This window comes from Eurytemora carolleeae, unplaced genomic scaffold, assembly GCF_000591075.1.
Source record: "Eurytemora carolleeae unplaced genomic scaffold, Eaff_2.0 scaffold64, whole genome shotgun sequence".
Lineage (NCBI taxonomy): Eukaryota > Metazoa > Arthropoda > Copepoda > Calanoida > Temoridae > Eurytemora > Eurytemora carolleeae.
Genome location: NW_019396205.1, coordinates 761428 through 776536, shown reverse-complemented (window position 1 = coordinate 776536; position 15109 = coordinate 761428). Strand labels below are relative to the sequence as shown.

The 15109-nt window shown below is 33.0% G+C and overlaps 3 protein-coding genes across 3 annotated transcripts; all 3 read right to left on the bottom strand.

The window, feature by feature from the left end:
• Nucleotides 1–144: 144 nt before the first annotated feature.
• On the bottom strand, nt 145–3873 carry LOC111698117 (transient receptor potential cation channel subfamily V member 5). Its single transcript, XM_023468367.1, has 5 exons — nt 3641–3873; nt 3339–3459; nt 2074–2146; nt 602–690; nt 145–186 (listed from the first exon to the last, which is right to left on the bottom strand). Exons 1-5 carry the CDS (start codon nt 3775–3777, stop codon nt 154–156), a joined length of 453 nt encoding a protein of 150 aa, XP_023324135.1. The 5' UTR covers nt 3778–3873; the 3' UTR covers nt 145–153.
• LOC111698115 (uncharacterized) lies at nt 3870–6271 on the bottom strand. The gene is made up of 4 exons (XM_023468364.1): nt 6059–6271; nt 5472–5806; nt 4941–5084; nt 3870–3929 (listed from the first exon to the last, which is right to left on the bottom strand). Exons 2-4 carry the CDS (start codon nt 5736–5738, stop codon nt 3870–3872), a joined length of 471 nt encoding a protein of 156 aa, XP_023324132.1. The 5' UTR covers nt 5739–5806; nt 6059–6271.
• On the bottom strand, nt 6012–13539 carry LOC111698114 (uncharacterized). The gene is made up of 10 exons (XM_023468363.1): nt 13445–13539; nt 13076–13090; nt 11964–12121; nt 11799–11902; nt 11353–11413; nt 11164–11238; nt 9777–9920; nt 8915–9018; nt 7074–7156; nt 6012–6194 (listed from the first exon to the last, which is right to left on the bottom strand). Exons 1-10 carry the CDS (start codon nt 13517–13519, stop codon nt 6012–6014), a joined length of 1002 nt encoding a protein of 333 aa, XP_023324131.1. The 5' UTR covers nt 13520–13539.
• Nucleotides 13540–15109: the final 1570 nt, after the last annotated feature.

Sequence of the window (15109 nt, the reverse complement as noted above, 5' to 3'; positions counted from 1 at the left end):
CATTCTTTATCTCAGCAATCTGTAAATATGAATATCTAGCCCATTGTCTCATTCATTCTTTATCTCAGCAATCTGTAAATATGAATATCTAGCCCATTATCTCATTCATTTATTCTTTATCTCAGCAATCTGTAATTATGAATATCTAGCCCATTATCTCATCCATTCATTCTTTATCTCAGCAATCTGAACGTTTAAATCGACCTTATACTTTAGGACTAGTCAAAGCAATAATCAGAACAGGGCCGGGTTTATATCTAGGATTAATCTGTGTACATGAACAATGAGCATTGTACAATACACCCAAAAAATGACACTTACAAAATTTAGGGTGAAACATAAAATTTGATGCAGTGGTAGTTTAGTCAATAAAATCTGACACAAAAAGTATCTAAGTAAACAAATCTGTCACAAAAAGCATCTTGGGCCATAAAATCTTCAACAAGTAGTATCTTAGTTCATAAAATCTTCCACAAGTAGTATCTTCGTTCATAAAATCTTTCCTAAAAAGGATTTTAGTCCAAAAAATCTGCCACACATTATAGTCATACACCATAAAATCTGTAGATGAACCCTGGAATCCGAGTAGCTAGTATCTAACCTTAGCATAAGTATCTCCCATCATAGCAATGAGAAGGTTAAGGAGTAGAACAACCACGAGGGATATGAAGATGAAGAAATGAATTTTACCTGAAAACAATACTGTCTGTTGTGAAGTTCAAGTTCACCGTCCGGAGAGGAAGTTTGTGTGTTAGATATCCAGCTAAACCAAGGACTCTGAGGCTTAGTCGAATATCAAACACAAAAGTTTCCTTTCAGTTCAGTTATGTTTTGAGATTTGAAGAATGACTACAATTATTTTATGAAACTATTGTGTACTTTATCATTCTTCCTCACTTCATCGTGAATTTCATAATGAACGTGCTATAAAGTAATCATCGTGCTATAAGTTGAAATTGCTGTACATTTGTCAACCATTAACTATGCTCCTTGTAAAGTCGTCTTTAACTTAGATCCCCTCTCGGAGACACCAAAACCAAACCGAACAATTTTAACCTCCTTTTTTTCTTTGTTCTCCCTGTCGGAGTCGTAAACAACCTAGAGCATTGTGAATAGATCCATTTTCAAAAGCTAAACAAAGAATATTTTCATATAAAGAATGAGTGACTTTCGTTAATAATTAATTGTCATTTTATTTCAGAAGTTTAAAACGTCTCAGTACTGTCCAACTATTTAACCCTTTGTTATCAGCTATTAGATCGTAAGAATTTTTTCATTATAAACATCCATTATAACAGTTTTATATGTTATCATTTATGTAATTTTTTCAGGAAATAACGATAATTCTTGTTATCGATTTTTGAGACGGGGGTTATTCTGTTGCGTGTCTGTTCAACTTGAGAATCTTGTTTCTATCTGTCAACAACATTATAGCACGTGTGCCAAAAAGTTTTGATTGGTGACCGGATTTTCTCCAAAAAATTAGGGTATTTCCAAAATATTTTTTTCAATTTAAATGAAAATTAAATTGAAATCAACTTTATATTTTGAATTCTGCTTTGTTTCAAAGCTTATATTTGATCTAGAAATGGCAATTGAAATAAGACGAGTACACAAACGTTTCATAAAATTACCTATAACACTATTATTATGTGCTCTGAAGTTTTTTGACTTAAATTTTCTCTTTATCGAGAAGGTTCAAGCCTTTTTAGATTTAATTTTGTCCCGACGTTTATAACACTGCGAACCAAAATAACAGTGTTATAAATAGTTATTAAGATTATGATCAATTTTTCGATCTGCATGACAATTCATAAGTCAATGCTATTGCTAGCTTGGGAACCCAACTTTGCTTGGCAAGTTTACTTCCTCTATAAAAATCCAACTCAACATTTTTAAACCAGGCTAAAAACAGTAAAGTTTCCATGGTTCTACTAAGTTCCCCAATCAAAATTTTAGGCAAATAGGTCAAGGTTATGTTATGATCGGACATAAAAACAAACAAACAGATAAACAAACACCAAAACAGAGATTACTGCTTTATAGATAGATATAGGTTAAAAAGTGTCTCACCGATGATCACGTGATCAGTTTCATGAATAGCGTCCCACAGACTTCCAATCTCACCAAGGGTCATTAAAAACATCTGCAACAAGGCCAAAGGTAAAGAACATCTGTCACAAGCCCAAAAGCAATAAACGTATGGCACAAGGCCAATAATAAAAAAAACATTTGCCACAAGGCCAAAGGTTAAGAATCACTGTAACAAGGTTAAAGGTATAAAAACATCTTTTACTAAAGTAAAAACATTTGTGAGAATGCCAAAGGTAAAAAACTTATGCCACAAGACTTAAGGTAAGTAACATCTCTCACAAGACCAAAGGTAAAAAACATCTGTAACAAGGTCCAAGGTAAACAAAACATCTGTAAAAAGGCCAAAGGTAAAAAAATCTTTAACAAGACCAAAGGTAAAAACCATATATAACAAGACCAAAGGTAAAAAAAATCTGTAACAAGACCAAAGGTAAAAACCATATATAACAAGACCAAAGGTAAAAACCATATATAACAAGACCAAAGGTAAAAAACATCTGTAACAAAAGGTAAAAACCATATATAACAAGACCAAAGGTAAAAAAAATCTGTAACAAGACCAAAGGTAAAAACCATATATAACAAGACCAAAGGTAAAAACCATATATAACAAGACCAAAGGTAAAAAACATCTGTAACAAGACCAAAGGTAAAAACCATATATAACAAGACCAAAGGTAAAAACCATATTTAACAAGACCAAAGGTAAAACCATATATAACAAGACCAAAGGTAAAAACCATAAATAACAAGACTAAAGGTAAAAACCATATATAACAAGACTAAAGGTAAAAAACTTCTATAACAAGACCAAAGGTAAAAAACAAGGTCCAAGGTCAACAAAACATCTGTAACAAGGCCAAAGGTAAATTAAACATCTCTAACAAGACCAAAGGTAAAATTAAACATCTATAACAAGACCAAAGGTAAAAAACATCTGTAACAAGGCCAAAGGTAAAAAAATCTTTAACAAGACCAAAGGTGATAAACATCTAAAACAAGGACAAAGATAAAAACATCTATAACAAGACCAAAGGTAAAAAACATCTGTAACAAGGTCCAAGGTAAACAAAACATCTGTAACAAGGCCAAAGGTAAAAAAAATCTTTAACAGGACCAAAGGTAAAAAACATCTGTAACAAGGCTAAAGGTAAAAAATCTTTAAGAAGACCAAAGGTAAAAAACATCTGTAACAAGGCTAAAGGTAAAAATTCGTCCAAAAATTAAATAATGTCGGTAGTTACCCTGAGTACACTCTCTACTGATGTATTGAGCGGATTCTCCTCTGGATCGTTATAGCTCTGGAATATGATATAGTAGGCCTGGGAGAACCCAACGATGAAGATACTGTAGATAATACTGAACCTGAACATTCACCTGTTTGTTATCAATCCTGAAGCTAGATCCTCACAAAACCAAACCTTTACAATTTATTTTCTACCCTAAAAACTAATAAAATTACTTACCCTACATACAATACCTGTACTACATGAACTACCTGAACTACCTGAACTACCTGAACTACCTGAACTACCTGAACTTCTACCTAAGAAGATCCTGAGCCAGCATCCTATATATCATGATAACCATGGGACCGACAAGCTTGAATCCTCGGCAGAAGAAGAGGAAGTACGGACCGTTGAACAACATGATGACCAGAGCCAGGGTGTCTTCCACCTCCATTAAACAAATAGAATACAATGCTGAATACAATGTTTAACACAATGCTAAACACAATGTTTAACACAATGCTGAACACAATGCTGAAGACTATGCTAAACACAATGCTGAACACGATGCTGAACACAATGCTGAACACAATGCTGAACACAATGCTGAATACAATGCTTATTACTTATCCTCCCTCTTTACAGGGAGGATAATTACTTATCCTCCCTATTTACAGGGAGGATAATTACTTATCCTCCCTCTGTGATCCATACAGATTTAATTCAAGATTTAGATCAAGAAATTAAATAAAATTAATTTTAAATATTTAGTATTTATTATATTTATTATATTCATAGACAGACATTCTTTTCTTTTTAATTTAGAGAAGATATAGCAGACCTTGAGAAGATATAACAGACTTGGATAAGATATATCAGACCTTGAGAAGATATAAAATAGACCTGGAGTATATATAACAGACCTGGATAAGATATAACAGCCCTGGATAAGATATAACAGACCTGGATAAGATATAACAGACTTGGATAAGATATAACAGCCCTGGAGAAGATATAACAGACCTGGATAAGATATAACAGCCCTGGATAAGATATAACAGACCTGGATAAGATATAACAGACCTGGATAATATATAACAGACCTGGGGAAGATATAACAGACCTGGATAAGATATAACAGCCCTGGATAAGATATAACAGACCTGGATAAGATATAACAGACCTGGATAAGATATAAAAGACCTGGGGAAGATATAACAGAACTGGATAAGATATAACAGCCCTGGATAAGATATAACAGACCTGGATAAGATATAACAGACCTGGAGAAGATATAACAGACTTGGATAAGGTATAACATAAGATATAACAAACCTGGATAAGATAACAGACCTGGAAAAGATATAACAGATTTGGAGAATATATATAACAGACCTGGAGAAGATAAAACAGATCAAAAGAAGATAAAACGGACCTGGAGATGATATAACAGACCTGGAGAATTCATATAACAGACCTGAAGAAGATATAAAAGACCTGGAGAAGATATAAAAGACCTGGAGAAGATATAACAGACCTGGAGAAGATATAAAAGACCTGGAGAAGATATAAAAGACCTGGAGAAGATATAAAAGACCTGGAGAAGATATAACAGACCTGGAGAAGATATAGCAGACCGAAGAAAACTACTAGTATCTCACAACCAAGCTTGACTTTCTTGAAAGGAGTATCATAGTCAAGCAAGTAGCAGATTGAACGGGAGCAAACTCTCAGGGTTTCGTTCTTACTCTCATCAACATTCTGGGATAAAGAAAAGTTTTATGATCAATTTAGAGAACGCTTAACATTAGATCATATTTCTAGATAATTATAATCCATTGTTTTTTTTAGATCTTTTATCTTTCTTTATCCCTCCTGCAACGTCAAAAGGAGAACAAGGCTTTTATTTCTTTAAAATAATCCTAGATCAATTTTCCTCATTTAAAGGGACTGTTAAGGTAAAATTAAAGGGGGTATAGGCTCAAGCCTTAAAATCTTAGCAGTTGATCGTGATCAATATTAGTTCTATCTGATGTCCCTGTCTATACCCCCTTTCATTTTACCTTAACAGTCCCTTTAAATGTTGCTGATTTATTTTGCAAAAATCGATTCCGAAAGACTTATTTATATTATAAAGGAATGAAGAACCTCGTCTAAAGAGAGAAGATTTGTCTCCAACTCCACTGTCCAGGGTAGATCATCTTCGGGTTCAGGTTCAGGATCAATGCCAGAACCATTCTTATCCAGGTTAAAATTCAGGGTTAGGTTGGCGGAGAGAGAAGATAATAATGCGGGAAGTTCCGTTGTATTTGGTTTGGTTTGGTTTGAGTAAATCTCCGAACAAGGTTCAGGTGGACGGGTTCGGCTGATAAAGCAGAAGGATGCAAGGCAGAAGAAGATTGTATAGAGAAACATTTTTGTAAAAAATTCACGTTTAACGAAACTTTTCCATTTTACTTGCAGCAAGTCGACAACAACATACTCTAGGACGGACAAATCGATAATTATTTTATAAAGTGAGCAGCAGAAAACTGTCATATAGGAAGACGACTTTTAGAGTCAATATAACGAGCTCTATGAACATAATACACATTAGTTGATAAGCTGATTTTAAGCTTCTGGAAAAATTATTTGCTTTGCAACAACATCAAATTCACTTAAAGATTACTTTAATGGATTTTGATGATTTTAAGAATTGAGTTGTTTTGCATCAAGTTTAGAGGATTTCTCTGTTCCTATAAGATCTAGATGCTCAATCTTAGGTCCGAAAACAATCAGGTTCAAGGCAGAAACAGGATTAAGTTCTCCAGTCTTGGAGTCAATAGTATCCAAGTATGCTAGAGGATAGGCGGAGCAAGTCACATTTCCAACCTGAACCACAAGGCATTAAATGATTAGTAAATGTTATTGTTATTATACGCTAGCAAATTAGTTTCCTGTTAATCAAAGTAATATTCAGAAACTTTCAGAACTTCGGTGAGAAACAATTTATAAACTCAACTGTACTAAATGGTTTTTACACGCAACAGAACATTAAATATAGTGAAGAGTATTATAACCATAAATGAATTGTGTCTTTGCCACAAACTCTGATTTTATAATCCCTATATCTTTGAACCCTGATGGTTTAGACCTTAAATATGTCAAACTATGAATTCTGTTAGATCAAATAATCTTAGTGTACCCTTTTAAAGGTTTAGACCATCAGGTTTAAAAAATTTGAGTCTGTGGCAAANTCTAGTTAACCTACCCTAGCTAGGATTATATTTACCCTAGTTAACCGACTCTAGCTAGGATTAGATATCTCCTAGTTAACCTACCCTAGCTAGGATTATATATCTTCTAGTTAACCTACCCTAGCTAGGATTATATATCTTCTTGTTAACCTACCCTAGCTAGGATTATATTTACCCTAGTTAACCGACTCTAGCTAGGATTAGATATCTCCTAGTTAACCTACCCTAGCTAGGATTATATTTACCTTAGTTAACCTGCCCTAGGATTATATTTATCCTAGTAAACCTACCCTAGCTAGGAGATTAGTCTATATTTCTCCTAGTTAACCTACCCTAGATTGGAATGTATATCTCCCAGTTAACCTATCCTAGCTAGGATTAGTCTATATATACCCTAGTAAACCTACCCTAGCTAGGATTATATATACCCTAGTTAACCTACCCTAGCTTGGCATATATATATATCCTTGTTAACCTACCCTAGCTAGGATTATATATCTCCTAGTTAACCTACCCTAGCTAGGATTAGTCTATATATCTCCTCCTGGTTAAGAACTGCTGCAAAATTCATTGGATATTCTCCCCAGGACACATATCCTACATAAATCATTCTAAATATATTAAAGACACTGTATGCGTAATTTCAAGTGACTCTGGGTGCAAAGATGGAGATGCCTGAGTCACAACGGCGCGGTACCCATCACATCTTTGCCTGGTCAAGAATAAATTAGATATCAATGTTTATAATTTTGAAAACTAAATATTTTCAATTGTGGTTTCTCTACAAAAGTGACTTGCGCATTTCTACAGCAGAAAAACTTTTAGGAGTTATCAAAATTAAATTTAAACCTAAAAAAACGACAATATCTTCCACAGTTCATTGTCATCTTTGTATATAGAGGGTCACCTGAAATTACGCTTACAGCGCCTTTGTCCCTCTAAGCAAACGAATTAATATAATTTATGTCCTCTTCCCTNCCCCGTCAATATTTTTGTATTTAAAATAAAGAAAACATGAAAGAACAAAGTTGTCCCATGCAACATTTCAAACCAATAAATTCATAAACCCCATTTTATTTGAATCCGATTCCTATTTTTGAAGAGGGAAAATATTTCAATACTTTTCGCCCCAATTAGATAAAACTAATCCTAATCATCAATAAGGTTCTCAATGACGAAATTATTTCTCAGTAAAAAAGTTTATTTACATTTTTTATTACATCCATTAGTATTTATAAAAAAAAACTATTAATTGCTATATTATTTCTTTTTTTTTAACAAATAAATTAAATATAAAGATACTTGGCAGTTACCCCTAATTCTTGTATCAAGTTTAACATTACAATGTTACTAATTCTGTAACAATAAATGTTCTTCAATGTATAAAACTAAAAAAAAAAAAAATTAGGTGGCAAATTTTGTCCTGTCAGAGCTGGAACTCTTTTATTATGTCCTGTCAGAGCTGGGAACTCTTGTATTTTGTTCTGTCAGAGCTGGGAACTTTTGTATTTTGTCCTGTCATAGCAGGGAACTCTTGTATTTTGTCCTGTCAGAGCTGGGAACTCTTGTATTTTGTCCTCTCAGAGCTGGGAACTCTTGTATTTTGTCCTGTCAGAGCTGGGAACTCTTGTATTTTGTCCTGTCAGAACTAGGAACTATTGTATTTTGTCCTGTCAGAGCTGGGAACTCTTGTATTTTGTCCTGTTAGAGCTGGGAACTCTTGTATTTTGTCCTTTCAGAGCTGGGAACTCTTGTATTTTGTCCTGTCAGAACTAGGAACTCTTGTATTTTGTCCTGTCAGAGCTGGGAACTCTTGTATTTTGTCCTGACAGAGCTGGGAACTCTTGTATTTTGTCCTGTCAGAACTAGAAACTATTGTATTTTGTCCTGTCAGAGCTGGGAACTCTTGTATTTTGTCCTGTCAGAGCTGGGAAATCTTGTATTTTGGATATCGAGATCAATTTGTAGATTTAATTTAATCTTCACCCGATATCCCGCATCGTAATCCCAGTCATGGGGTTGAAGCGAGCTTTGATCAGGGGCAGAATAACTAAAATGAAGATATGGAAAGGTTCTTATAGATACTTAAATAAAACAGCCCACAAAGTATATCGATATCTGAGTATCCAACACAAAGCTCCCAGCTCAGATCATAAACCTTCCCTGGGGTCATGTGACCAAAAATTGTGGCTAGAACGGTTTAGACTTTTAAAAGAATAAAAAATAAAGAAATAAACCAAATATTCATTTTAAAAATAGATGATTGATATTGATAAGCTAATTAACTTTCAATAATTTATCTTCTGACAACCGCTTAAAAAAGGAAAAAAAAAGATTATTTTTAGAAGATTTGACCTTTATAGTTTGTTCGGTTGCATATATCGACCTCCTCATGGTCAATGGCATCTGATCTTGACATCTTCTGGTCGTCACAACAGAAGAAATTTCCATAACATCTCCTAGGCATTGTACTCCAGTTAAAAAAAATATTTTTTGAAAATTTTGAAAATCCACGAAATTTTTTGTGAAAATCCGCGAATTATTTTTGTTTTGTTTTACGGTGTACACAAAGAGAACATGTTCACAATTAATTTAGAATATGGGCGCGAAGCGCCCTATAAGGCTAGTTTAAAATATATTTCTTTAAAAACATATTTCTTAAGATCAAATTTCTTAAAATCATATTTCTTTAAAATCATATTTCTTCTAAAATCATATTTCTTAAAATCATATTTCTTTAAAATCATATTTCTTCTAAAATCATATTTCTTAAAATCATATTTCTTAAAATCATGTTTCTTTAAAAACATATTTTTTAATTATATGCACAACAATATATAAAATAACAACTTGTTAATGTTCAATTGTAAGTTAAGTCCGAAAATCGTATTGTCATGTAAACTGGTCTGGTATTTACGTGACCCGTCCTGTATTATTATTTTGCAGAATNTTGCATAGTCTATAATTGTACTGTAAAGCTTGCTTATAGCTGGTTAAAAGTTGGTCTGGTATTTACGTGACCCGTCCTGTATTATTATTTTGCAGAATATTGAAAATCATAGTGGATCGGTCATAGCGATTAATTAATTAAGATTTAGATGATCTTTACAGAGTTAGCAACTTTTAAATTTAAAAATTATAATCTAAATCAGGCCGGTTCAAAGGAATTAAATCAGTTCCGTCCATTTAAAAGTTTCCAGGTCATATTTCTGTTTACCTGTGTATATCTGAGCCTTCATCCAACAACCATTTGACTAAAGAAGCGTCCTCAGCTACGCAGCCCATATGAAGAACATTCTCTCCATAATATTCCTCGCTCAAGTATACATCATGCAGTAGCTTAGGAAACCATTTTAACAACCTGAAGCCAAAACTTGTATGACCAAGCATTGATCTCCATCTTATAAAGACATACGGATTGATTTGATCCCTATTCTATATCACATAGTGGTTATACACTGCAGGAATAACTTAAATCAAGCAATGATCCTCAAATTTAAAAGTGCTCACATTGAATATCGAAATCAAGCGTTCAAGATTAACGAAACTCAACAAAAAAGTTCCGACTTCTGGTCATAGATACTATACAAACCGACCAACTTAAACCGTCCTATTGGGTTTTCGACATTTTCAATGTATATTTTTAACCTGATTACTATTATAAACCAAAGGAATTGAGTATTTGTCACAAACTTATAAAATTTTATAACCGCTATAACTTTGCAACCTAATAATGGAAACCTTTTGATATTTCAAACTTATACTGTTTTATCTATCAGAATTCATAGTTCTAAATGTCTAAGGTCTAAGACTTTGGGTTGCAAAGATATAGAGATTAGAACATCAGAGTTTGTGGCAAAGATTCAATTCCTTCCCCTGTCCAACCCGTGAAAACCCTAGCCAAACAAATTTTTAGCGCAGGTCTTGATTATTTACTAAAATGAAAATTGATAATCAAGAAATCTTTCATATCTTTAAAACAGTAGATTTGTGCATTTACATCTTAGATAAGTGTATCTACAGGATGTAAAGATACCTGACCCTTTCATATAATTAAACCGGAGTAATCCCTATTTTCAGTCAAAAACTTTTCTGTGGATATTATTAATCTTAAATTCTTGAATTCGATATCCAATGTGGGTTCTGTTAAACTTGAGAACCAATACTTGATCACTTAATTAAAATTATCCTTCCAGGGTATGATTAATGATCATTACGGTATATTGAAGAGGAATTAAGTTAATCCGTATATCTACTTAAGCATGGAGATCAATGCTTTATTCCCAGATTTACAACAGAAAAGTTCTGACTAAATATATTAATTAAATATGTTCTTGAAAATACTTTTAAATGGTTTATGTGTCAAAGAAATAAAATAAGTTACAGCTGTAGGAGCTGTAGGGGCTGTAGGAGCTGTAGGAGCTATATGAGCTGTAGGGGCTGTAGGTCGTAGGAGCTGTAGGGGCTGTATGAGCTGTAGGAGCTGTAGGGGCTGTAGGGAACCATAAACTTTAGAAATGAGACCATGAACAAAAAGTAACGAAATGAATGTAATCATCATTATTGTAATTATGCTCTTTAAAAGTGATAAATATATAGCTTACCGTTTTGCTAAATGCATGTGTATAGGAGTGCCCATAAGGAAACAAACATGGAATGTAGTTTCTCCAACTGCACCTCTTTATAAAGAATGTTATTTAAAGACTATACAAATATTTTGTGAAAGTATTTTTTGAAAATTTACAATTTGTAAGAATGATTTTAGTCGATATTTGAAAAGGACAAAATTCAACCTTATTTCTACATTCCAGCAATGTTCTGTGAACTGTTCAGGATTGGTTTCTCTAGTCGCTCCTGGGATATTTATTCAGATTTTAATGTTTTGTAAAATGGAGAAGGAATGGAACTAGAGCAAGAACGGAGCTAGACTAGGAGAAGGAATGAAACTAGAGCAAGAATGGAGCTAGACTAGGAGAAGGAATGAAACGAGGGTAAGAACGGAGCTGGACTAGGAGAAAGAATGAAACGAGGGCAAGAACAGAGCTGGACTAGGGAGAAAGAATGGAATGAGAGTAAGAACAAAGTTGGACTACGAGAAGGAAGGAACGAGAGCAAGGGCTGAGCTGGACTAGGAGAAGGAATGGAACGAGAACAAGAACGGAGCTGGACTAGGAGAATGAATGGAAGAATGCACTCTGTTTTTGGAATAATACTTCCGATAAGAAAATACCATGTCTACCTCCAATGAGTTTATCAAGCAATGCACTTCCCTCGAATTTAAAAGAGAAGGCTTCATCTCCTAGATTTCGAATTACTTCGAACATCTTCGATTTCGGTCTATCCCTAAAAAAAAAGAAGAAAACATGTGGAAATCTTTTCAATCCCTCGGTATTAGTAAAAATACCTATTTCTAAGACAAGCAAGATGCGCACAATGAATCCACGCTCCGTCTCCATTATTGTACAGGTACGGACGAATCTTAGATCGGATTGCTTCGTCTAGTTCCGTGTAGTTCTTCGTGATCATAGCTTTCTTCGATAGATCGTAGAGAAGACCCCCGCCCTGGAGATATAACATAAACATTGAAATCACGCAACAAAATTAAAATCCTCTTAGATTTTTGGTAAAGAAATTTACGATTTTTGCATGAGAAAAGGTTGTAGGGGCCGTATAGCATTTAAATGATGATGATGATGATGATGATATCTCAATTAATTTTTCATCATCATCATCATCATTATCAAAAAAAATTTTAAATCACTCTTTTTTTTACTCACCCTGTATATATACATATTTTATATATTAAATTTGTGTTAATTTAATTCGGTTGTAATCTTATAATCAAATGTATCAGACCGTTTAGTTTTTGGTTCTTAAGTTCTACAAATTATATTCAAATAAGGATTTTGTTTTGTTTTTTATAGTAGCTAGTTTTTAAGGTTGTTTTTATGATTTTATAATCTAAGATTTGAGTTTTTGCATTTGCAGCGCTAAAATAAAGTTTTTAATTTTTACATCTCTTGATCGAAACTATCGAATTTTAATAGAATCAGCTTTCAAAGCTGATTCTATTAAAATTTGTAATGGAAAAATTGAAAACAATTTTGTAAAGCTGATTCCATTAAAATTTTTAATGGAAAAATTCAAAAAAATTTTGTAAAGCTGATTCTATTAAAATTTGTAATGGAAAAATTGAAAACAATTTTGTGCACAATAACTTTTTCATGTCTTTTAAAAATGTGACATATTTTGCTAAAATCATTTAAATATATACTATAGTGGTGATCTCTGTGAGTCCGACTGTATGTTTGTTTGTATGATCAATCATAACACATAAAGCCCTTGGCCAATTTGACTCAAATTTAGATTGGTGAACTCGTTAAATCCAGCGGAATATTCTTAGCTTTCAACATTAAGTTGAGTGTATAAGGTCGATTTTATAAGGAAACCTTATTTTCCAAGCAAAGCTTAATCCCCAAGCTTTTAATTTATAGATTGGGTATACTTAATACTTACCCCTAAATCCAGCAACTACAACAAATGACAATAAGAACATTTTAAAATTTTAGCTATTTTTTTATGGGTTTCTGGGCGATCATGAAATAAGATCGACTGTTGAAAACATTGTAAATTTGTAATAAACTTTTGTACCATAAATATGGATTTAAAAAAATAAGCTAATTCCACGCTATAAACAACTTATTTCTATAATCCCTTTATTTTTGCAATATTCATATAAACCATTGATATTTCAAACATTGCAAAGTTCTACGACATACGACGAGGTTGCAAAAATATTTAATTAATAAATAATTAGCGTTTGTGGCAAGTATTTATTTCCTTACGTTTAATTTTTGAAATAAAATTATATATTATTGTAGTTTCCTGGTACATAGGGTTAGATAACCCCTCAGCTTGCCGTTTAACTGCTGCGGACTCATTGCTCTCAGAGTTACCCATCCTTACTCCAGGTACAGGTCAGGCACTCTGTATGTAGCAATAGGCAATTTGAACATGCAATATTATATAAAAAACCTAAGCCTCTAAAGCGCTTCGCACTAGATTTGGGTGATCATCATTTCGATATTCTAAGATTTTTGGTTTAAAAAAAATCCAAGAATTCTATCAGTGTGGTAGGTGATTTTATCAATACAATAGACGATTAAAATTTTTATTTATATCAACCTGTTAAACAGTATGGAAACATATATACATAGAAGTCCGAGAAACTGTCAATTTAAAAAGCTTCTCTTTTGATTATTTCGAAAAAAGCTTGTTAACAATCAAAACTAAAATAAAAATGCCGTCTGTATTGCATTGATATAATCGCTTACCACTGTACTTAATTTGAAATAAAATTCCAATATTTTGACCCTAAGAGACAATATAAGCCTCAACGAAGCATACTAATCGTTCGAAAACAAACGATGTAAGAGATCGTTCAGGCTTTAGTGTTCAGCGAGTTCAGGCAGAGTCAAGATTTTGCATAGTGTAGTCAATGCAAACTTTAAGAGAATACAATTTTAAAAAGTTAAACTTCTCAGATTTTTAGGGTCCCCTGAAAACCTAAACATCCTGAAAAAACGGATAGTAGCGATGCACAACTCTACTTTGCGCCCTTCTGATTTGTAACTCTTTTTAACTCTTGTTTTAATTTCATTACCTGCTTTAATTTTATTAGCTGTGGGTTCAGTCGTGTATGTTTCGATAGTTTCAATACGTACAAAAATACTGCAATTTGCAGAGTTTCCCAGTGCATTTACAAAAATTGAGAAAATCGAATTTTCTTGAAATACACGGTTTTTTCACTTCCAACTAGACACACAAAATGGAGATATCATTGAAAAATATCTATCCATTAAGGAACTTAACACTCAAATTGTAATCTTTTAATCTTTACACAAGTAAAATCACCATTATATTAGTCTTCCATTAAACCAGGTATTAATGGAACAATCCTATTAAAGGAATTGAGTTAATTATGTACACTAGCGCAAATTTTCCAATCCTTAATTCGTTAATAATATTTCAAATTTATAATTTGAAATATTTAAGGTCTACGTCGACATGGATTGGAAAATCAAACTATATGAATTCTGTTTGATCAATTTAAATTTAAATTATCGTAATCAAAGGTTTACTCCGTCAGGTTTCAAAGATATTGGGATTCGTAAATTTGAGGTTGTGACAAAGACTCAATTCCTTTGGTATTCTCATGCTTGGTAAAGTCTAAGCTAGAGGAGCTACGAGGTCACAAAGTCGTATCAGTAGAGTTGCACAAGTTTAACCTGTGTCCGAATTTAATGAATTTGAGCCGCGTCTTAAATCCGCCAAAAACCGGTTTCAATTGAGTGCCGGCTTAAATCTTGAAACAATGAATACGATTTTAAGTGGAACCAACCATATTTGAGCCGTGCCTCAAATTCTTTAAATTCGGCCTCTGCTTCATTTATGTAAAGTGTAAAAAAATGGATTATTTGTAAATAGAAACTAGTTCTCAAGTTGCATAACAAGACATACAGATTACAGGGTGTCCCAATAAACATAAGA